Source organism: Mixophyes fleayi, chromosome 2 (assembly GCF_038048845.1).
Source record: "Mixophyes fleayi isolate aMixFle1 chromosome 2, aMixFle1.hap1, whole genome shotgun sequence".
Lineage (NCBI taxonomy): Eukaryota > Metazoa > Chordata > Amphibia > Anura > Limnodynastidae > Mixophyes > Mixophyes fleayi.
The window spans coordinates 139,906,820-139,930,318 of NC_134403.1; the positions used below are offsets into that span (position 1 = coordinate 139,906,820).

Genomic DNA, 23,499 nt, shown 5'->3' on the forward strand with positions numbered 1-23,499 from the left:
CTGCCCAAGGTCTGTGAGAGGATTGCCTCTGGAACACCATTACTTAGGCCAGTTTTATCAAGAACCTCTTGATGCAACGAAATCCTCCTTGGAATCTCAGGATGCAGGGCAGACTTTTCAGTAACCTCAGGGTGCAGGGCCTACCTCTATGGAACATAAAGATGCATAGCAGGACTCTCTGAAGAGCCATGGCAATAGGCATGCCCCTGACCCCAAGAAGAGGTTCCACCCTCCCAATGCCCTCTGTACCTCTTCTTGGGAGCAGGGGAAGCTTTCAAACATGAAAAATATACATTTAAATATAATGTTGGCTAACAACATCCAAAGAGTTGTATTGACATTTTAACCAATGGTTATAAAATGTTTTAAATTAACATGTATCAAGTTTACCATGTTTACTTGATGCCGGGAAGTCCTTTCTTTAACCTCAGGATGCAAATCAGTCCTCTCTGGATTCTCAGGATGCAATGCATTCATTTCTGTAATGTCAGGGTGAAAGGCAGTCCTCTTTTGAACCTCTGGGGGTAAATGTATTAGGCTCCGGGTTCTTCAACACCCGAGAGTTCGGCGTCTTCGGCGTTTAAATGTAAAGCGGCGCTGCCTTGTAAAGGGAAGTCCCTTTACAAGGCAGCGCCGCTATAAATTTAAACGTCGAAGACGCCGAACTCGCGGGTGTTGAAGAACCCGGAGCTTAATACATTTACCCCCTGGACTGGTCTATCGAAGGTCTCTGAGAGGACTGCCTCTGTAGCTCCATGACTCAGTTTAGCTCTCTCTGGAACCTCATAATGCAGTGAGACCCTCCCTGCATGCTTTATATACTACTATATGGTGCTAGATGTCCTGAAACTCAGGAGTGCTAGGACATATGTCACGCTCTGGCGAGCGGGCTCTGCACTCTTGTGGCAATGGTGTACATAACAATGCAGATTTTTTTTCTGTAGGAGGGTGGCCTAGCGCTTTTCACCTGCTAACCACGCCCCAATGATGCATATCCATGCCCCCAATTGTATGAACACATCCACTACCACTTTTGCGCAATTTTTTTTTCCCATGCTCAACTATAGGAGGGCTCTTGAAGTTGTTGTACCTGGGCCCTGAATTTCTATTGGCAGCCCTGGAGGTGATTTAGATTAATGCAGAGTGTTTTCTATTGAATTGGTACACTTTATACTATATATCAGCAGACAAAATGTATACTGGTGATTTATAATAAAAGGAGAAAAAAAATGTTTTCTTTAAATTTATAGCACATGCCCCTCAACAGATATTTGGCTACAAAACATCATTTACAAAAGTAAAATTTAATAAAATAAGCACAAATACATAATACCACTAACTCTAATGAGAGTTTGGAAGGAAAGAGGGGGAGTAGTATTTGCCTGGATCCAAAAAAGGAAAAAGTGGGACATAAAACCTCGTTATTCGAATAAAAAATAGAATGTAAGGAAAATAAAACGGTGTCAGAGTAGAGAAGCAAACTAGAAGGATACTTATTTTATTTATTAAGCCCTATTTCTTGTACCAGCGTCATGTAAGATATTAATGCGATGACAGACTGTCCTTGTACTTTTCCGTTATCAGAGGATTAATATGTGACGGCTTAATGGCATGTACATACAACAAGCCCATCATCCTATGAGCCCCTGTCACTGCTCTGTGCAGGCTCCCTGTGTGAGGGCCGCCCCTGTGTCACTACGTCTACGTTGCTGTATGGTCATGTGACCGCATGGAGCCTCAGCCTGGAACTGGGTGCAATGTGGCTCCCTTGGGTGCTGAAGGCGGCTGAGAGATGCCATGCTGGCAGGTTTACTGCCCTGCAGAGAGCTGTCACAGGGTTACACGGCCACCTCCTGTCACCCCCCAGCAGTGGCCGGTGCCATGCCCAGAGGCCGCGCACACTGTGGGGCGGCATACCGTGCTACAAGGCTAAGAAACCTGCAGGCTGGGAGGGCAGTGAGGACGGAGGCAGGACCTCCACCGAGGAGGAGAGCGACGAAGATGACGAAGACGACGATCTCCTAGTTTCTCCCACGCCTTCCCTTCACGGGGTGCAAAATATTTTTTTAGTGCACCCAGACGTAAAATGGGGACCTAAAAAACAACAAAGCACCACTGGTAATAGAGAGACACATTAACAGCCTTTACTGTGTTATACTGTTACAAGTAATGGTATACTAATTGAACTTATTGAGATATAGAAAGGGCTGCCTACATTTTCATTTGGAAATCACAGTTTATATGTAATTAATGATGGATTGCACAGCATTGCTTATTTGAAATATAAATAATTTACCTTATGATCAGTGGACTGATTTGTTGTTGCTAGGGTGGTAAAGGAGGTGGATAACATTCTTTGATGACACATTTTTATGTTGTACCAACATTTCTCAAAAGTGAAAGACATCTTAATCTATGTGTGATGTGAATCATTCAGTAATCTCTCGCCTAAGATTTGTAAGCAACAGGTTTTAGAAATAAATGGTACGCTACTTCTATATGGTGTCTGGAGCATGTCCTCAAATTTTTTAATTTTAAAAAACTTCATTCCATTTTGATGGTCAGTAAATTTATTAATGGTTACCAAGCTTGGTTCTTTATTTTTAATGGTTGTCAAGTTAGCAATAGGCTCCAGCCGTAGATTTCTATGTCCTGTACATTTGTTTGGGTACTACTAAGACACTTATGCCTTCAAGAGTGGTTTTGGAAAAGAGGCAGACTTCTCTTGTTTGTACACATTAGAGCTGATATTTGGGTTTACTTAAGTGCTGCAAGTAGTGTATTCAATATTTGGCTGTATAGTGAGTCTCATTGGCCAATACCAACAGTCACACAGCAGACTTTAGTGTCCACCATGGCTTTAGGAAACACAATTATGACTGCCACATTTGCATTTGAAGGGTGCTGTATCATGAGCCCATTACTCATGTTTGACAGCTAGCAGACCTCCCTCTCACACTCCGCCTTCCATGTTGTGGATTTCACACAGAGTTCCACAAAATAATTGTGTATAAGCGGCATGGGCAGAACTACACAGGCGACGCTGTCAGAGATGGCCGCTTGGCAGTATCTGAATTTTTGTAACAATTATATAAATTATATATCTGCAGAAATGCTTAATCGTCAATCATTCAGTCAGTGGTAACTTTATTTCAAATGGACTTTGCTAAAGTTATGCAAATACTAATCACACTGTTAATGTGAAGAAGTAGAAAAATATATATATAATTTTTTACTAATAAACTTCCTATTTTAAGATACTCATGTCACCTTGAGTAGCAAACCATTTGATTGTTTTTACTAATTGCTTTCTGTTTCTTCATAAACATTATTTTTTCTCTAGCTGATTTGCAGATTGCTGAGGCTGTCAGTCTGGTACAGAGCATTCCTGATTGGATAGTTGTGGACAAATTAATAATGTCTACAAAATCGCCTGATAGTAAATACATATTTGGAAAAGGGAATTTGCAGGTTCTCACAGGTAATATGCACAATAATTTATGTGTTAGTATTAAAGAAAATGCATCCAAGTTTTTTTTTGCTGGTGCTTGGCTCCAACCAGACACCATAATATCTTCCCTAGTTTGTCTCCCCTGTGTTAGAAAGGGTGTCAGGAACCAGGTATGATCTTTCATATTTGGTGAACTTGCTCGGTCCTGCAGAGATTCTGGATGGATGATCATGCTTTAGTTACACACTCACTGCTACCCCTCTCTCATTTTGACCACAGCATGTTCTGCTCCCGCTTCCTTTCCTAGATCTTTCAAATCATTTCAATAAGCTCGCCAGACATGTCTTTAGTGCAGCAACTTGTCTATTCTCTGGATCTTGGAAAGACCAAAACCCTCCTACTATGTAAGCTCTTAGGGTGAAGATTTGGACCATCTATGAAATGGAACATATGACTAGCATCCTGATAAGTTCTACACCTTCTTTTTTCCCCTTGGGCACAATGTAACAAAATGTCTTCCCTTTATTCTTAACATTGGTTTGCGCATTTGTGTAAACTGCCGCACTCTTTTGCTTCTATTGCAGTTTTTGTTGCTCCTGAGGAATTCTTTTCCCCTCTAGTTTTCCTACTTTTTATTTTTGTATTTGTATATAACAAACAAAACAAACTACGAGCTTGTTTGGATCTCTTTTCTGTTGGTATTTTTATTTCTGTTTCAGTGAGTTGTATGTTTACTTTTACTCATTGTCATTTGAAACTCTGATGTTATTATAGTGTTTTTTACCTTTGCCTTTGTGATCACGCATGAAATTCTCCATAAAATTTTTTTGCAAAAAAAGGTTATGTTTCATCCCTGACACAGGTCACTCCTCCTCTCTATAATCCTCATTAGTTCTTAGTCCGCTGGCAAGGATAGTTTTCATTGCTGGAATGCTCTATAATGGGAGAGTAGGATGTATCAACTGTACTCAGAGAATTTCATGTTGCATAGTGTCCCTTATATTCATTTTGTGACCCTGATTTTCATATTGACCAACTAACCAGTAGAAATGTTCTGTATCCTGCCTCTTTACAGGGTACAGTACTGATCGTGAGTTCTTGTACCCAGTAAAATGGCACACCCTTCTGTTATTCCATGGTTTTCTTGGCCTTAATTGAGTACCCTGTGTTCCATCCAGTTCCGTTGGTGATATTTTATTATTTTATGCAGGTATTATTACAAGAATTTTTTTCCACCTTTTTACCTGCACTTCCTTTCTGTTGCAGAAATTATAAGGAAACTGTCTCCGCTCACTGCAGTTTTCTTGAATGTTGAAAGATTATCTTCTTTGAGTGAGGTAATATAAAACTGTATAAGACCAATAAATTGAATAAGTAAACCAAAAGTTCATACAATAGTCACACCCATGAGAAGGTTAATATTCTATAAATTAACACGTTTATTGCAGAGGTGCTGGCAAATATACCTCTTGGAGTAGAAATCAGACCTACTATTAGTAACAGGTTTGGTGTAGAGGGTGACAGGATAGCAGGCATAAACTAACAGTACATATAGCTCCCATATGTGGATTCCACATGAGATATTCTCTTAACATCTTTTATTGTATTCTTGCATGACACATCGACAGTCTCATACAGTGATGGAAAATAACGATTATCAAGCCAAAATCAGTTACTTATTTTAAAAGATAAGTTCATCAGACTCTCAGAGGGTCAATTTAAAAGAAAAAATATATAGTAGAATATATATATATATATATATATATATATATATATATATATATATATATATATATATATATGTATGTGTGTAGAGTCTCCATACCAGGGGACTGTGTGCTAGTGGTTTCATATCACTGTTGTTAGTCAAAAAACACTAAATAAGACAGAACCAAATATGTAAACAGTAAAGACATGACAGTGACTCTTATGTTCAATGATCATGGGAGAGCTTGTGCCCCCCACACTTTGAACTTATCGGTCCAATATTTTATTAAACTCTCAGTATTGCACCATGACAAATAATTCAGTTTATAAAGGACTATAGCATCATTAATGGACTGTTTCCACTTGTGCAATAATAGAGGTTGTTTTTTATTTTTTTCTCTGGATACAACAGTAGTTGGAGCTTCCAGCAAGGTGGAATAAACTTTGAGTCTACTGAGTTGAAATACATATATTTTAAGAAAATATTTTCCATAAGTGTTTAACTGAAGAAACACTGTATTCTAAACATAGGCAGTAGTAACATATGATCTGCATTTAATCTGCAGACTCAAGAATTAGCATAATAATTTTGCATTTACCATAATAAAAAGTAGCTGAGGGCAGTTTTGTGTGTAGTATACAGGTAGTTTAAATAGTAAATTCCATACAGTCATTGTTTTATTCTCACAGGGAATCTCCACTTAAATGCATCGGTTTTTTTTTTATTAGTCTTTCCTCCTAACGAGTGGAATGAGGGTCCACTTCCTGCCCAAAACCCACATCTGATGCAAAACCATCCAAACTTTGAATCCTCCATACACCACATTTTTATACATGCACAAGTGTAAACCCCCCCCCCCCCCCCACCTATGACATGTCCTCTTTAAGTCTGACATGAATGTATTGACCGGTTCAATGACAGCTGTTAAGAAAGACATACTGCATATAGCAGATTCTTGTTTTATTGTTGTAATATGAGATTTGTAGTGGACCCCCGATAATACTTATCATATACTTTAGATAAACCTTTTTATTCTATTCTGACTATTTGCTTTTATTCTACATTCAAACACAGAAAGAGCTGGAAACAGCGTGGGGAGTGAAAGTTTTTGACAGATATACAGTGGTCCTAAATGTTTTCCGCTTTAATGCACGCACAAGAGAGGCCAAACTACAGATTGCACTAGCTGAACTTCCAGTACTGAGGTAGGGAGACACGCAGTGTAACGCTTATTGAATAATCTGACTCTCTGCGCTAATAGGTCCAGTTTACATTAACTTTCTAAGCACTGGCAACAGAGATGACCTACTGATTGTTTTTCTTTTAATTTCTGCATCTTCATGCTCATGGACACAAGCTGGTTAATGATGGGGATAAATTAATGTAGATGATGGGGTAAATTAATGTAGTTGTGTGAACAAAACATACAGTATATCATTCTAGTGCTTTATAACTTTCACTAAACTACAGTAAAGTAGGCATGTTAAGTGTTTAAATAAATGGGAGTAACAGGTGATCGTATTTTAATAAGTGCCCTTATTTTATTTCTGTGTAATTTATTCTCTCATCCTAGAAAAATAAAACGCTAATATAAACGCTACCAATTTCTCACATTCCCTCACCCCTCCTAAAGAAGTATTGCATCATTAAGGAACCAAATAAATATATGAAAACATGTTCACCATTGGGTGGCTAGCTTGTTCACTGTCCTGACAAACGTACAGGTGTTGATGGTTATTTTTCCATAGGTCTAGAATTAAAAACGAAATGGCCCACTTGGACCAGCAGGGCGGCGGATCCAGATATATCATGGGATCAGGTAATGTGCATTATACTTTAATTTAGGAATAGTATATTCATTGATACTGCTTTGTTTGACCTAAGATAAACTTGAATGGTTAGTTGAGAAATTGAATGGCATATTATACTGGTTTTAGACACATTATTAATACATCTGTCTACCTAATAAGAGAAAACATGCATTTCTATTGATCTGTGGTAGTGTTAGAGCTCATGGGGCAGCACGATGGCTAAGTGGTTAGCACTTCTGCCTCACAGCAATGGGCTCATGAGTTCAATTCCCGACCATGGCCTTATCTGTGTGGAGTTTGCATGTTCTCCCTGTGTTTGCGTGGGTTTCCTCCAGGTGCTCCGGTTTCCTCCAGGTGCTCCGGTTTCCTCCCACACTCCAAAAACATAATAATAAGTTAATTGGCTGCTATCAATTTGACACTAGTCTCTCTCTATATGTTAGGAAAAATAGAATGTAAGCTCCAATGGGGCAGGGACTGATGTGAGTGAGTTCTCTGTACAGCGCTGCGGAATTAGTGGCGCTATATAAATAAATGGTGATGATGAAAGTCACAGGAGGTTTTACAGCACGTCCACGACATCTGGTATGTTGGTTGTTTGTTGTCAGTGAGCTAAAAAAAAAATATGACTAAGGCACACTATGTTCTGATAGCCAATGGACCCTGAATGTTGCTTGCACTTTTTTTTGTTTTTTGACCATTTCAAAAAGAAAAAAGCATACCATAACAACTGATATATTGGGATGTATGTATAACTTACCACCTATAAATGCACTAGCAATTAAAACTTAAAACTGAAATTCAATTTATCGGTGATTGCAAAACATCATAATTTTCTAAGTGATCATTAGAGGCACTGTGGCTAGTGGGGCATGGGGTTTTATTTATGTTTTGAATAGATTGACTCATTTTACATTGAAAAATATGCCAAATAGTATAAGTGGGCAGTGTAATCTTCTCTTATCTACCGACCAGTAGGCAGGGCTGATGTGCAGGATAGAGGCTGGCGCTGGAGAGACTCTGCTCTGCCTGTTAAGCTTATTAATATGCAAGTCAAGCAGAGTCTCTCCAATGCCAGCCTCCCTTTCAGGGCTTCTTACTGGTCAGTAGAGGAAAAGTAACTGATGAAAAGAGTTGCCCATATAAGCTGTTCAATTACAGGGCATGCTACAAACCTGGGAGGGGTGTATTTTATTTTAGATCAGTTCTTAAAAAAACAACAATTCATATTTTCAAGAAATAAAACCCGATGCTACTTGTTACAGATCTACTGCAAATTGATTTATTTCGCCTTGAGTTCAAAAACCTCTTTATTTCTCCCCATTATAATCCTTAAGGTGAAACCTTCATGGAGGTCCAGCAGAGACTCTTAAAAGAGAGAGAAATAAAAATTAAGAAGGCTTTGGAGAAATTGAGGAAGAAGAGAAAGTTGCTTAGGACCCAGCGGATGCGTCGGGAGTTTCCAGTTATCTCTGTAATGGGTTATACTAATTGCGGTGGGTGCATAAGTCTTTTTTCAGTGTTCGTATGTGTAAGTATAGATATAAATTTTACATCTAGAGATATTGTGTGTGTGTGTATATAATAGACATTTACCTAGCATATCTTGTGTGAAATAGTTCTGCGCATGCTCAGAACCGCTAATGACCTTCCGCTACTGAATGCAAATGCATGCAATTCATGTCTGAGTGCAAATGACACTGATGTGGGTGATTAAAGTCCTGACTTTCTCGTACATAATATTATTTCAGCTGTATCATTTACACCAGCTACTGGGCAGGTGTACGTGCCGAGTGAAAGTAATGATTGGCACAGCATAATCATTGTTTAGAAAAATACATGTATGCGTGTTACTAAATAGTACAGAGCATGTGTATACAACTAAGATAGACCATACAAAACGAGACGTATGTACAGTACACATTTAGAACATATTGATTTATGTATTTAATGTAAAAAAAAAAAATATGGACAAAATTTGTCTTATAATTATACTGCACTGTGTTCTGACTGTTAACATACAGCAAGTAACATGTAGACAGAGCATACTTACACCCACATTCAAGTGGAAAGGCATCTTGAGAGGCGCTTGGACTTGAATACGGGCAGTACTACACTCAAGTTCCATGCTCTTTGTTCTGCAACTTGCGCATCCGAACATAATCGGGCCCAGAATATGTAATGATTCACATCAGTCCTTAAATATAATGTATATGTGTATAATTTAGTATTCTATCTGCAGGAAAAACAACATTGGTAAAGGCGCTTACGGACGATGCAAACCTTCAGCCACGTAACCAGCTCTTTGCCACACTTGATGTCACAGCCCATGGTGGATTGCTTCCTTGTCGAATGCCGGTCATTTTTATTGACACTATTGGGTTTCTTTCTCAGCTGCCACACAATCTGATTGAGTCTTTTTCTGCCACGCTGGAAGATGTTGTCTATTCGGTAACTATCTTGAAATGTGAAATGATGGTCAGTGCACAAATTTTTTTTTAAAGTAGGACTTTGTTCATGAATATAGTTTGGACTTAGTTAAACCAGCATACGTTGCATTCTGCTTGCACCATATTCTACAATTATAAGATAGACTATCTATCTCAATGTAATTGGAACTTGCCTTTCTTTAAAAACAGTCATCGAGGCCGGCTTAGGATATTGTGAGAGGATGGAGTGGTGTAGCCAACTTCTCAAGGGCGGTGTAGTGTGCCAATACCTAGCTGCCCATCTGGGTCTCAAGCCAGAAATGCTGATATTGGATCTTTTATTAAAGAATAAAAATAATGTTTATACCTGCACATTTTAGGATATTCACTTTAAAATATAATCATCGATTGCATAATATTTCACATGAATGGGCATAGTACAAGAGAATCCTTAAATAGCAAGGGCTCAAAGCTGAAAAAGTAAATGATCTTGTCTGCCTAACACTAATAAGCCAAATATTGTATATCCGATTTTCTCTTAAAGCAATAAATAAATCCCCACATCTCAACCTAATCCTAATATACACATCTGAACAACACTGCAAGCTTCAAAACCCAAAATTGAACACCCTTCCAGACACAGAAGCACAGTGAGGGGAGGTTAGAAGAAGAGATGTGATGTACATAAGTCCAGTAAGAATAAAGCAAAATTGTTTTGCAAATAAACCTGAGAGTTGTGTGGAGCTTCTGCTCCCACTGAACAGATATGAACATAACTGTACTTGGTTAGGGCAAGTAAGACCAATATAAAAGTTCCTGAAGTAGGACCTGGGGATGGAGAAATATAGGGAGCGTTCAATCTGCAAGGGTGACATGATCGTATGGTAGCAGCCAAGTGCCTGATGTATAGAGTGGAGCCAATGGCAATTAGCAGCCAACCCTGGTAGGAAAAATAAGATGTTTTCAGGTAAAACCGATGGTTCCACCAAATTGAAACGTCATACTCTGAAGCTGTAAATACAGTGTGTCATTGTTGAGGGGCTAAATAATAGTGACAGGAATGATGCAAAATGCTGTACTTCATCAAGCTGTCCAAATGAACTGGTAGCCAAATGAATTGGAGGCAAAATACACTTAGGCCATAGTCACACTGGCTGTCCCATGTGCTTCCAGCTAGTTGTGGGCCTACCCTGGGGTAGTGAAAATAAAAATTGGACCTATCGAGCAGTTACTCTTATCTGACAGTGTGATTGGGGTCCTTTTGACTATGAAACCTCAAAGGGAAATGTGGGAATACCAAGGCATTTTGTAGACATAAGAGAACCTTTGTATGGGTGTATGATTGTTTCCCTGTAACAGCTTGGTAATTAGTAGGAAGGGTTGACATCTGGTGAGAGTTGCTTACACCTGGGAGAGATTATCTCTTGCCAGATGCTCTTCAGCACTATTTCCATACAGACCTCCACCATTTCCGGGATTCCCCAGGTGTTGTTATAATTTGGTCATCTGGGATTGCATCTCCTGAAAGGTATTTTCATAGGGGAGACTCTGTCCTTCTTTTGGTCGATGTGGGTTTTCTGACCTCTGTCACCCACTCAATGTACAACTGGATGCTTGTTCCTTAAACTATTTTGCTTTGTTTGGAACCAGAAAAATAAGTATGTGTCCTCGTTTGTAAAACCCAATAAAAATGTTCATTAAGAAAAAAAACAAAGAAAAATAATCATGAGATGGCTTTTATGGCTTGATTAAAACTTGAGATGGGTTTTCTGGTCTTTCATTTGTTTCAAAACTATGAAGGCCTTGTCTTAGCCCATCATCATTTTATTACCTAGTGTTTGTAATATTGTAAGTTATAGTGTGAAGCTATAACTCCATCACGCTTTGAGTGTGTACCCTGTCATTTTTTAATTTTAATTTTAGAATAGTACAGTTATTCCTAAAATAATTGTACATGTGTGAACATTTTAGTTATGTAATTAAATGTAATAGACCATACGGCCTCTTTATGAATGTAGAACTGCCTTAAACCACTGGTTAGGCACACTGTCTAGCAGACTGTGTTTAACAGTACCTGAATCTGATTAAATAATGTATTGTACACAGACATGGATTCATGTCCTGGCCAACATCAGCAAGTTTGAAAATTACAACTTTTATCAGTTTTAGATACTGCTAGAGAATATAGCCTATTAAAATAGATTTTTCTCATTTGCTGTAATTTGTTATACTAGTTAATACAAGTTAGTGCAATTATTACTATTATTACCTTATCTACAGTTAATGTATGGTATATTTTACTTCTGCAAATTTAATTTACCAGGATTTATTAATTCATGTGAGAGATATTAGCCATCCGGAAACTGTCAATCAGAAGACTAGTGTGCTCTCTGCTCTCGCCAACCTGAATGTTCCACAGAAGCTTCTCGACACTATGATTGAGGTGCATAACAAAATTGATTTAGTTGAAACGTAAGTGCTCATGTTGCTGTCATATATTTCCTGTGACTTAAACTACATGTCTATAAATAGTATAATGATAAAGTTGTGCTAACAGAGTCTATAGTTATCGATGAGCAAATCTATGGGTTTATTAATAGAACAGAAATGTATTTGTAATGAAAACTTGTGTTGTCATCTTAAATTGTATTAAAGGTTCGTACATGGTTTCAGCTTTGGGATCGAGAAACCTGTAGAACGTAGGCTTGGATCAAAAGCTATTTTTGTCATTTTGCACATACATTGTTGATCCTCCATCTGCTTTGCAGACTAACATGTAACCTCACCCTACCAAATCAGTAGGAAAATTTACTTGGCACTTCCCAATGTTAAAAATTGATGTGACCGATTTATTATATGATTTAAGTTGCTATTTAATCGATACTGAACATACGACCATGTTCTTGCTACTTATGGCAAGGGAATGTGCAGTATATACTCCTACCATATTTCTCCTACCTTTGTTTTAAAAGTGGTAGGGTAATGCTATTTACAGTTCTACATGGATTTTTTTTGAACTTGAGAAAATGTTTAATTTTTCAAGGATTAAAATATTAATTAAAAATGACCTGAGCCAGAAAAAGTGTTCTCGAGATGTGTGTCCAGATATTGCCTCCTGCCCCATCACTATTTAGGCATATGTTATATCATCCCATCCATATGGATTAGGTGGAGGCCTGTATGACAAAGGAAAAGAGTACCCAGGCCTTTTTCCAGGTGTGGGAAACATTTATTGACACTCTGTCAGACCCGCTTAAACAGTGTATCCGAAGCTGTTTTCAGGACACTGGTACTAAACTAGATTATGCGTCAATGATCCGCCATTCACTCTTTATTACCTGTCCTATTTATTTCTCTAATCCAATGCTCTGCAACCTTTTCTCACCCTCTGCACACCTGAGCCCCTCCCAGAATTCTGCGGCACACCATTGTACAATATGAAACGTTCTATAGGAAGTGACTCCAGTCCCTGTTACGAAGACAGAGAGAGCCGCTGCTTGCCGACGTTGTTGAGCTGTCTGTTTACAGTTTATGTGGGAGAGAAGGGAAGAGACGGTGGAAATCAGTGGTTAAGAGAGAAAGTTATATGAACATAAATTCACCAAACAGGATAACCACAGCAAGTAACAAGAACGGAGCAGTTCTAGCTTCATACCCAGGGAAAGGGATAAGTAGGGAGGAGGGCAGGATTTCTGGGTACAGTGGAGGGGGAAGTTAGGAAAGGAACATATGTGGGAGAGAGGAGGGGGCAGATAAACCCTGCAACTTGGAAGAGGAAAAAAAAAAGCCCAATTCCGCTTGTTATTAGCGGAATTGGTAACTATTGCGCCGCGGCACACATAACATCTCATGGCACACCGGTTGCGGAGCACTGCTCTAATCCATTATTACCAGGGTGACTCCCACACACTTTATGTTCTTTCGTTACTCTTGCAATAATTATTTGTTTTATTTAACCATCGTACTTTATCTCTGTCATTCTGAATGGCTTCCAACGATGATATTGTGATGTCTGCTGACTTACATTGTATTCCTCACTGTACACTGTAATCTTTATATGCATCATTTTGTGACTTTGCTGTGTAATTAGACATGCTTGAATAAAAAATAATGTAAAAAAATGACCTGAAATTTGATTTATTGTTCTGTTTGTTCTAGACGTGAACCTGATGAGGCAGCTATACCTGTGTCTGCACTTTTGGGCGATGGCTTGGGTGATCTGAAACAACATATAGAGAAAGCTGTAATGAAAAATACAGGAAGGATTAATATGACAATTAGGGTGAATCTGGAAAGTCCCCAATTAAGGTATGTAATACAAACCTTATGACAACAAATCCAACTTTGTTAAACACTGTCACACAACACATAGAAAAAGTGGTGCCAATAATAGTGTAGTATATCTTTGCAATGATTAGGTTTCCTGAGGCAGTATTGATAGCATACCGAGATATAAAAATGAGTTTATCAGTAAATATATTTGTTGTCGCCAGATCTCCTTAGGTAGCATAGATGTCACAAAGATGTTGTCTCTTGGCTCTATAAATCCCTCAGTTCACACTGAGCAAATAGAATAAAACAGGAGTATATATAGTTCATTATTTAAAATGAATTAGATAGTTAAATTAAAAAAGCTGATCTTCTTGTCTTCTTGTCTTTAGACAATGTTATGTCCTTTGCCCTTGGGAGCAATCAGTTCTGTGTATAGTACAGGAGTTTGTGCAATTGAAGAAATGTCTGTAGAGGATAAAGAATCCAGATGAGTTATGGAGTTGTAGGGATGCAGCCGAAGCATACTTATCTTCCGTTATGGAGATTTCTCTGGGAGAATTAGTATAAGACACCTGGTGGATGATTTAAATATTCCATTTTTCTTCTCGTGTCCATGCCAGCAGTCTCGTTCAGCCGACTGCATATTTGTCAGAGAAATCAGTTCTATGTAAAAGTCTATGTCCAGTATAGATAACTTGCATGTGGCTAGTGTAAATAAACTGTGCATGCGTTATGGTGTAATTTCATATTCTTGAAAAAGGTCTATGCCAGGTAATGGAAAACATTGAGACAGTGGAGCGCATGCACTGATGGTTCTGGTAAACCGTATGTGCTGGTAACAAAACAACCTAACAATTATAAAGTCAAACATAGTGTATGAGCCAGCTTCACTCAGGTCGGTCATTGTCTGTAAATACAATATGGGCCTGATTCATTAAGAAACGTAAATTCCGTTACGTGCCGCATTTTGCGTAAAAATTGCTCTGCGCATGCTAAGAAACAGACTATACGCCAGTGAACACAAACACATGCCATTCATCTTCGAACATAAATGAGACTTCAAACTGCCAATGATATCAAAGGTGAAACAGGGGAGTGAAGTGCTGTATGCATGTAGTGCAGATACAGTAAGCATGTGCTAAGATCGAGCGCATGCATGTTTGTCCAATTTGAGCCCTGGGCATTACTCAGGTGTGTTACTTGTTTTTTTAGCCGTATCATTTGCAACAGCTACAGGCCAGGTGTAAGTGCTGACTGATAGTGATGACAGACACGTATGCATGCCAAAACAGGTGTTCAGTAGGCATTAATAATATCCTGATAAATGTATTTCATGCAATTTTTTCAATTTATTTTTATTAATGATTATATTATTAACGTGTTAATGTATTTAATATATTTATTTTTTATCTGTGCATTGAAGGGTCTTGATATTGTGCGTATCCTGTAATGTTGTATGTCTGCATCTCATGTCGTATAGGCAGAGCACACTCATACGCGTATTCAACCGGAAACGCTTGTACTGAATACAGGAGTAATTGCGTGCAACTTCCGTCCAATTTAAAAAAAAAAAAAAAAAATTGTGTTCACTTTGCGTTCCTTGATGAATCGGACCCTATATGTGCAGCTCAAGCCTCAATTCTTGAAAGACAACTTGCCTGTGAATTAGAAATATGATGTTCATATATAGAAGGAACCAGAATAAACTAAGTTTATAAAATATTCCAAAATACCAGCATGTAGGTGAATAGTTAAAATGTTGATACAAAGATATGTAACATATCAGAAATAGTAAAAATAATTAAAAAACCCCGAAAGAGGTCACTGCATCAGTCAGATCTCGCCAGGTCCATTTTTTTCTGTTACACAGAGCGTATCTCACCCCTCTTCGGCTTTCTAAGTTTAGTGGGGGTCAGAGGGTGTTGTGTCCCAAGTGTAAGAGTGAAAAAGGAGATTTTTGGCATATGCTCTGGGAATGTCCGCTGGTTTCATCCTTTTGGGGAAAGGTGGAGGATTGTATTAAAAGACTGGAGGTGGGAGTGGTGGCCTTGACTCCAAAACTCTCTATATTCGGTTTGGGTTTAAACAAAAAAACCCGTAGACTTATTAGACTGCTTATCAACACGTTACTTATGTTGGCAAAGGTGGTGATAGCTAGAAAATGGATGGCACCTGAAGGCCCGACTTTGAGTAGCTGGATCGACCTTGTTAACGATACAGTCGGCCATGAAAGGTTCATGTACACCAGCAGGAAACTAGTGGATAAGTATGAAAGAATATGGTATAGGTGGAGGATATCCCCATATGTTACAGAAGGGTTGAGGGAGGTGGAGCTCTCCTAATGAATGCTCGGGGCAGACATCCAGCCGCCTATTGTTGAGTCATTAAGGTCAACGATTATATTCTGTATTATCAAAACTGTAATATTATTTCATTGCATCTTGAAATGGTGGGAGGTGTGCATACCTTGGCTTGTATATCTGAATGTCAATGTTTTTTCTTTTGTGATACTATTGTGTATGGTTACTTGATAATACCTGTAACACTGTGTGGGTTATAATTGGGGATTAAGTCCAATGTTATGGGCTTTTTTGTTGTTTAAAATGTTAAGAAAAGGAAAATGCAATAAAATTTTACCTGATTTAAAAAAAAAAAATTAAAAAACATTACACAATTGCCCTCTTTTGTCTCATCTCCATCAGATACCTGTTTCCTTCTAATTAGCTTTTTATGCAACTTTTATTTATCTTAAGTTTGCATTACATATAGGTAGTATAGAAATACAAAATAGAACTGTACCTTTTATTTGTCAACTTGCAGTGTTCATGTAGTTGTCCCCCCTTTTTATAAGTCTGTTGTATTTTTCTAGGTGAGTTTTGTTGTAACCTTTGTGGATTAATAGTAATTTATTAAAATATAAATATTTAGAAATTGGGTATTGGACAAGATAATAAAATATCAATAATTAGATTTTTGGTACAACCGCCTGATTAAGAGCCTAAGGTTATATGCTATACTTGAATGTGCTTCTTTATATAATGATCTGACTCATTTCATTTTCTTCTCCCAACTTTCATAGCTATTTCATGCTCTGATAGTTTCCATAACCATAAATTACTATTTGAAATAAAGCATGAATTAAGAATATAAAAATTGCACTTAGATTTGGTAAATATAAATATGCATTGTGTCTTGGGCTCTTATAGGTGCATTAACTATTGTAGTGTATTCATTCATTATGCTGCTCCTGCCTTATTTTTTTATATTTATTTTTTTTAAAAACCCTCATATATTGTGTGTGTGTGTGGTTATTTGACAGCTGGTTGTACAAGGAAGCATCCGTGCAGAAAGTAGATGTGTTACCAGAAGATGGTACTGCTGATGTGCTGGTGATCATATCAAATGCTGCTTATGGAAAATACACAAAACTCTTTTGTAAATGAGCGCTCACAGTAGGTGTGTTTTAAATACCAAAATATGAGGTGAGCATAACATGTTTTTACCTACTGATTGACTATTTTGACCAAGAGTGCCCATCTAGAGGGGCTTCCTGCCCCAACACTATTTGAAGGCTATAGACAAGTGTTGTTCTAATGATTTGAGTGGGTGTAACCAGGCCTCTCCCTGCTACCACACACCTGGGAAGAAACTCTTCACTGAATCAGTGATCGACAATGATGTGCTTATTATTGTCTGAAACCAAATAAAATGTTTTCATATAATGACATGTTGTGGACATACTTTTTTTACTTCTGTATTTAAGAAGTATAAACTATAACAAAGCGTAATATGTGTTGTAGAAACATACCTGGTAATCATATTTTAGATGGACACTTTTCAAATTGATCATTAGGGCTAAATCTGCCACATTTAAGAGACTATTATATACATTATTCCTCGAGATATGTTTAGAAATGTGTTTTCTTGTGGCAGGACATAAAAAAACAGGATGCGCTACTTAAAGAATAGTTACATAATGTACATGTTACCTTGACTAAAGGTGGCCTGAAGTCGCTTAAAGACAATCTATCATTGTAAGGGTGGTGGGGTGGCCTGGGGTTATTCCTTTAGTTTTATATATAATGGGTACTATGCATGTGTCCCCATTTGTTGGGAGATTGCTTGTAAAATACTGTGAACAGCTGAATCCTGCTGCCGAGTCCAGCTGCATACTGTGCCTCACAAGACAGGCGGCTGGTGATGTATGGAGGAAACTGGCCTGTGAAAGAGAATAGCACAGTATGTAGCAGAGTCCAGCTAGCGTTGCATTCTGAGTGTTATTTTACAGGTACTCTTCTGAGCAAAGGTAGTACAGAGTGGCTCCATTTTTTTTTTTTTTATTTAAATAAAAGCATAGTGTACAAGACACTATGTAAAACAATAGTGTCAGAGAACCTTTACCTAACACAATGATGCTAATATATTAAAACAATTGTTAATGATTGAGTTCACAAACTGTTGGACAACAATATACATGGAAAAAACTGAATTATGGATGTAGTGTGGAATATATTTTGCTCAATGCTGTTTATCCTCCATCCCCCTTAAATATACTGTACTACTCCAAAACAAGTTTCCCTTTCTTCAGTTTCTATTCAAATTTCACCTTCTAACAGATTCAAGTCTATCAAGGAATGGCTTAAGAAAAGGAAAATCAGTCTTGGAATGGTCCAGTAAGAGCCAAGACTTTGATTCTCCCATCTAAAACCTGTTGAATGACCTAAAGAGGGCTGTGCACAGGAAGGGGTTCTTCTGGAAGTTGATGGATATTGAGCTTACATTATAAAAGCAAAAGGTGGTTCCACCTAATATAAGTTTAGGGTTGTCCACACTTATGCAACCAGGGTATTACAGAGGGTTTATTATATTCTCCTTTCTTTTTCCTAACAAAATAAAAAGTGTTTTTCAAATTTTTGGATTTTTTGGGGTTGTAAGGTCAAAGTAAAGGAGGAAAAAAAGGTATCACATGATTTATCTTTGTTTCAGGCTTTATCACAAACAACTGTACAGAAACAAGCTTGTCCTAGTAGTACAAACAAGCTGTTGGCCAAAAATAATTAACATATGGTACCATATGTAGAAATATATAAATACCACTAATGAGATCCGATCCGAGGACTGCTGAATATGATAGAATTGCTCCTTTGGAGCTGAATTGAAGGATAATGTGGATTACTTGTATTACTAGTCCGGAAAAGAAGCCACCATTTAGATACAAGCTTTTCTTAATATCAATCCATTTAGCAATTTATAATAATCATTTTCTTTGCGGGCTCAATTTGGAACCCAAACATTTGCCTGAAACATATAGCAATAAAAAGACTATAAACTTGATCAAGTCAGATCCTATAACCTCAAAAAAATCTAAGGCTCCTTTTAGAGGGAGGGATACTTCACATACAGGATTTCAGTATAGAACGACAGATCAGAGAAGATTCCATTCTAGAGACCAATCCTCCCCATATAGATTTGAACATCAGAGGTTCACAAAAAGGAATCCTTCTAACTCTGATTATGGTATAAATTCTAGAGCACCACCCAACAGGGGTATGTCCAATATGAATAGAAGAAATAACAAATTTGGAGAGGAGAACACAAATAGAGGGAATAATAGAACTGGAGAAAAATCTTCATTTACTCACAGTGAACATGTGACAAATGATAAAAGCCCCTTGGTAAAAAGTACCAGTTGTAATGATCAACATGGGTGTAACGAACAGGGTGCCTCTGCTGCTTCCAATTCCTCTTCTTTTTTAGGAGATGGAATGTTCGCGCCAGCTTATGCACAAAAGGTGCAAGAAAAAGGCTTCCTCTCTTTCAAAAGAACAAGAGAGGAAGAATCGGGATCCAGAGGAGGCACTGCTAAGTCACGTAAAAAACACACGCCGATATTAACAGGCAAAGGTGTTTTTAACCTTTCATCCAAGACTTTATCTCAAACAGAATTAAAATTACTTGAAAGGGATTTAAAATTTGCCCCGTCTAGTAAACCTAACCTTTTTGACTTATTTGTTGATCTAAACAGGTATGTAAGAACATTAAGCAGGAAACGTTATTTTGCTTATAAAGCATTGAGGAAAACCAAAAGTGAGGCTTCACCGATAGTGTTGGATAAAGAGGATAGGCAGGCACTTTTACATCTAGAATCCTTAAGGGAGGAAAGTCATGATTCAGGAGGTCTTTCAGAAATTGAGCTATATGATATTAATTCTTCAAATAGATTTTCAACTTTCCGAAAGAAATCGGATTTTTACCCCCTCCAGTTCAAAGGTCCTCTCATTGAGAGTTTTTACCAGAACACAATGGATGAATTTAGAACTTTATGTGCTAAGGCTGAAAAAGAACCACTAAGGGATAACTTAACCCCTAGGGAAAGGAGAGCCCTTAAGGAACTTATGAGCGATTCTGGAATTATTGTTAAATCAGCCGATAAAGGGGGGGGTTTAGTTATACAGAATGTGATGAACTATCATAATGAAGCGATGAGACAGCTAAACAATAGTCTTTTTTTACACCAAATTGGATAAAGATCCCACTATAATTTTTCAGAAAAATCTCAAATGTCTGTTGGATGATGCACTGACCAACGGTGTAATCTCTAAGGATACTTATGCTTTTCTATTTATTCAATATCCAATTATTCCCACGTATTATCATTTACCCAAGATTCATAAATCACTTATATCACCTCCTGGCCGTCCTATTATTTCTGGTGTTGGGTCTCTGTCTAGCAACTTATCGTTTTTGTAGATACACATTTGCAACCTAAAGTGACCAAGTTGAAGTCACATATTAGAGACACTATAAGTTTTTTGAATATAATAAAAAATATTGTCTGGAAACCCTCATATCAATTTTTAACATGTGATGTTGAGGCGCTATATACTAACATCCCTCATTCTGAGGGTATAGCTGCAGTTAAATATTATTTATCACAACAGGATACAATAGACCTCATACTTGACGCTATACACTATATATTGTATCAGAACTATTTTTTATTCGATCTCAATTTTATTTACAGGTTAAAGGTACGGCGATGGGGACCAGGTTCACTCCGAGTTTTGCAAACCTATATATGGGTCTGTTCGAAGAGCAGTACATATGGGGTGCGGATCTTGGGGCGAGCCTGGTCTTTTTCGGACGGTACATTGATGATCTCTTTTTTATTTGGGATGGGGATTCATCTTCTATTTCATCTTTTATATCACATTTAAACACTAACAATTTTGGTCTAAAATTCACCAGTAATCATCATCCAACAGAAATGAACTATCTAGATATCACTCTGCATATAAAAGATTTATCCATTGTTTCGGAGAATTATTCCAAACAGGTAGATTCCCATAGATATGTACACTATAGAAGTAGCCATTTGAACTCTTGGAAAAGTAGTATACCAAAAAGTCAATTCCTTCGTATGCGAAGAAATTGCTCAGATATCAAGGATTTTGTTAAGCATTCTGAGGAACTATATGAAGTGTTTTTAGAACAGGGTTATCCAGATGAGTTGGTACAAAAAGCCTATATTGAGGCTCGAGACTCAGACAGAGATTATCTCCTTACTACGGGTCCAAAAAAGACTAATATAGATAGAGCTTTGGTTTTCATTACTAAATATAATAGTTATGCAGGCGAAATTAGACGGATTATTACTAAAAACTCTGCTTTATTAGAACTGGATGACTGTGTGGGTCATTTCATTGATAAGGGTAGAAATACCATCTTTAGAAAATCCAAGAATCTTAAAAATAAATTATCTCCAAGCTTTTTCAAAAACAATTTAGAAGCTAAACCGTATATATCTAATCCATCCCTGGGAAGCTGGTTAACATCTAGACCCAATGGCTTTTATAAGTGTGGAAAAAACAAATGTATTACCTGCCTGTTTGCTGATCACAAGTGTAAGAATTTTGTTTCTTTTTCAACAAGTGAAAGCTTTACCATCGAGAAAGTCTTGGATTGCCGTTCTGTCTATGTGATTTATGTTGTAAATTGCAAATGTGGTATTCAGTACGTTGGACGTACTATTCGCACACTTAATGTGCGCTTTTTGGAACATCGACGTAACATTTTAAAAGATATCAAATCCCACAGCTTATCGTTACATATTAATGAATGCCAAAAAGGTAAATTAGAGGGTCTGAAAGTTCGAGCAATCGAACAGATTGATTCAACTATTAGAGGAGGTGATCGTTTTAATAAGCTTTGCAAACGTGAAGCCTTTTGGATCTTCAGATTAAAAACGCTGTTACCATTTGGACTTAACGATAGTATTGAACTCAACAATATATGTTAGTCTAGAGGCTGTGTTTATTCTGTTTAGCTTTCTGAGTGTTCTTGTAACCTCACGTGTGTTTTTCTATCTATATAGGTGATTTAACATGCTTCTATATATCTGTTAGTCCTATTGAAGACAGAGGGAAGTTGATTATTTCTTATGATGAGGATATTATTCATCCCATAAGGGATAAGTATATTTACAATTTGACCTCTTTGAAGTATAGTGAATGACATCAAGACCATCATATGGCTCTACAGAATATTTGTTTAGGATTCTAATTAGTTATATCTGTGGATCATGTTAGGAGTTCATATATGTATATTTTTGTTTCGGGAATAAGATTCCGATATATATGTATAAGTAGAAATTTTAAAGTTTATTGGTTATGTTTTAACATAGTGAAGATCTGTCACCCAATTTATACAATTACTATTTTTTATATATATGGATAAGCATTTTATCTTACTCTGGTCATTTCTGACTTTATTATCCGGATTCCAAGAGACTACAGCTTCTAGCGCTGAATGACAGCTTGTGGGTTGGTTCCGGAGGATCACTGACGATCATGTGACTTAAAATATATAGTCTGGACACTTCCGTAAGTGACTGCTATTTCGGGTGGACATTTCCGGATAGATGCCGATCATGTGATTAATCTCATGTGACCTTTTTGAGATATTTAAATCAGTTTGGCTGGATCTTGCCATTATACTGACCCCTGATAGATAGATGCCGATCATGTGATTAATCTCATGTGACCTTTTTGAGATATTTAAATCAGTTTGGCCGGATCATGCCATTATACTTACCTCTGATGAAGCGGCGGTTCGCCGGGAAACGAGTTAGGATAATTATATGCTGATTTTCTACCAAGTGCTGGCCAGCTATTTATAGCAAGCTATTTTGTGATACTTGCTGAGATTTTCTTTCGTTGACTGCCTCTAACATCTATTGGAGTGATTACTAACATCGGAAGTTCGGGACTTATGAATCTACAAAGGAGAGCTAAGTAAACATATGTGTTCCTTTCTGGTGCCTATAAATATTTACTATTATTCTGGCACATCTATATGAATAAGGACTATGCCAATTTCAAACCTGACAAGCTATTGTTGAAAATACAAAAGTATTAAGAACATCTGAAATAATCAATCTCTTTTCTGGTGCCAGAATTGCACCTTGCGGTGGATCCTTTTATTGCTATAAGTTACAGGCAAATGTTTGGGTTCCAAATTGAGCCCGCAAAGGAAATGATTATTATAAATTGCTAAATGGATTGATATTAAGAAAAGCTTGTATCTACATGGTGGCTTCTTTTCCGGACTAGTAATACAAGTAATCCACATTATCCTTCAATTCAGCTCCAAAGGAGCAATTCTATGATATTCAGCAGTCCTCGGATTGGATCTCATTAGTGGTATTTATATATTTCTACATATGGTACCATATGTTAATTATTTTTGGCCAACAGCTTGTTTGTACTACTAGGACAAGCTTGTTTCTGTACAGTTGTTTGATTTATCTAGCCTCCGGCTATATGCTGA

General features: G+C 37.5%; 1 protein-coding gene across 2 annotated transcripts; it reads left to right on the plus strand.

Annotated features, from left to right (window-relative positions):
* The first annotated feature begins 1,688 nt into the window (after nt 1–1,688).
* On the plus strand, nt 1,689–17,396 carry LOC142141517 (putative GTP-binding protein 6). 2 transcript variants are annotated; one of them, XM_075200071.1, is made up of 10 exons: nt 1,689–2,118; nt 3,344–3,481; nt 4,718–4,788; nt 6,234–6,364; nt 6,908–6,978; nt 8,308–8,466; nt 9,213–9,448; nt 11,723–11,871; nt 13,558–13,707; nt 16,991–17,396. In XM_075200071.1, exons 1-10 carry the CDS (start codon nt 1,758–1,760, stop codon nt 17,112–17,114), a joined length of 1,590 nt encoding a protein of 529 aa, XP_075056172.1. In that variant the 5' UTR covers nt 1,689–1,757; the 3' UTR covers nt 17,115–17,396. The 2 variants fall into 2 exon arrangements, with proteins under 2 accessions (XP_075056172.1, XP_075056173.1); XM_075200072.1 differs by having other exon boundaries at nt 1,690–2,118; nt 9,213–9,421.
* Nucleotides 17,397–23,499: the final 6,103 nt, after the last annotated feature.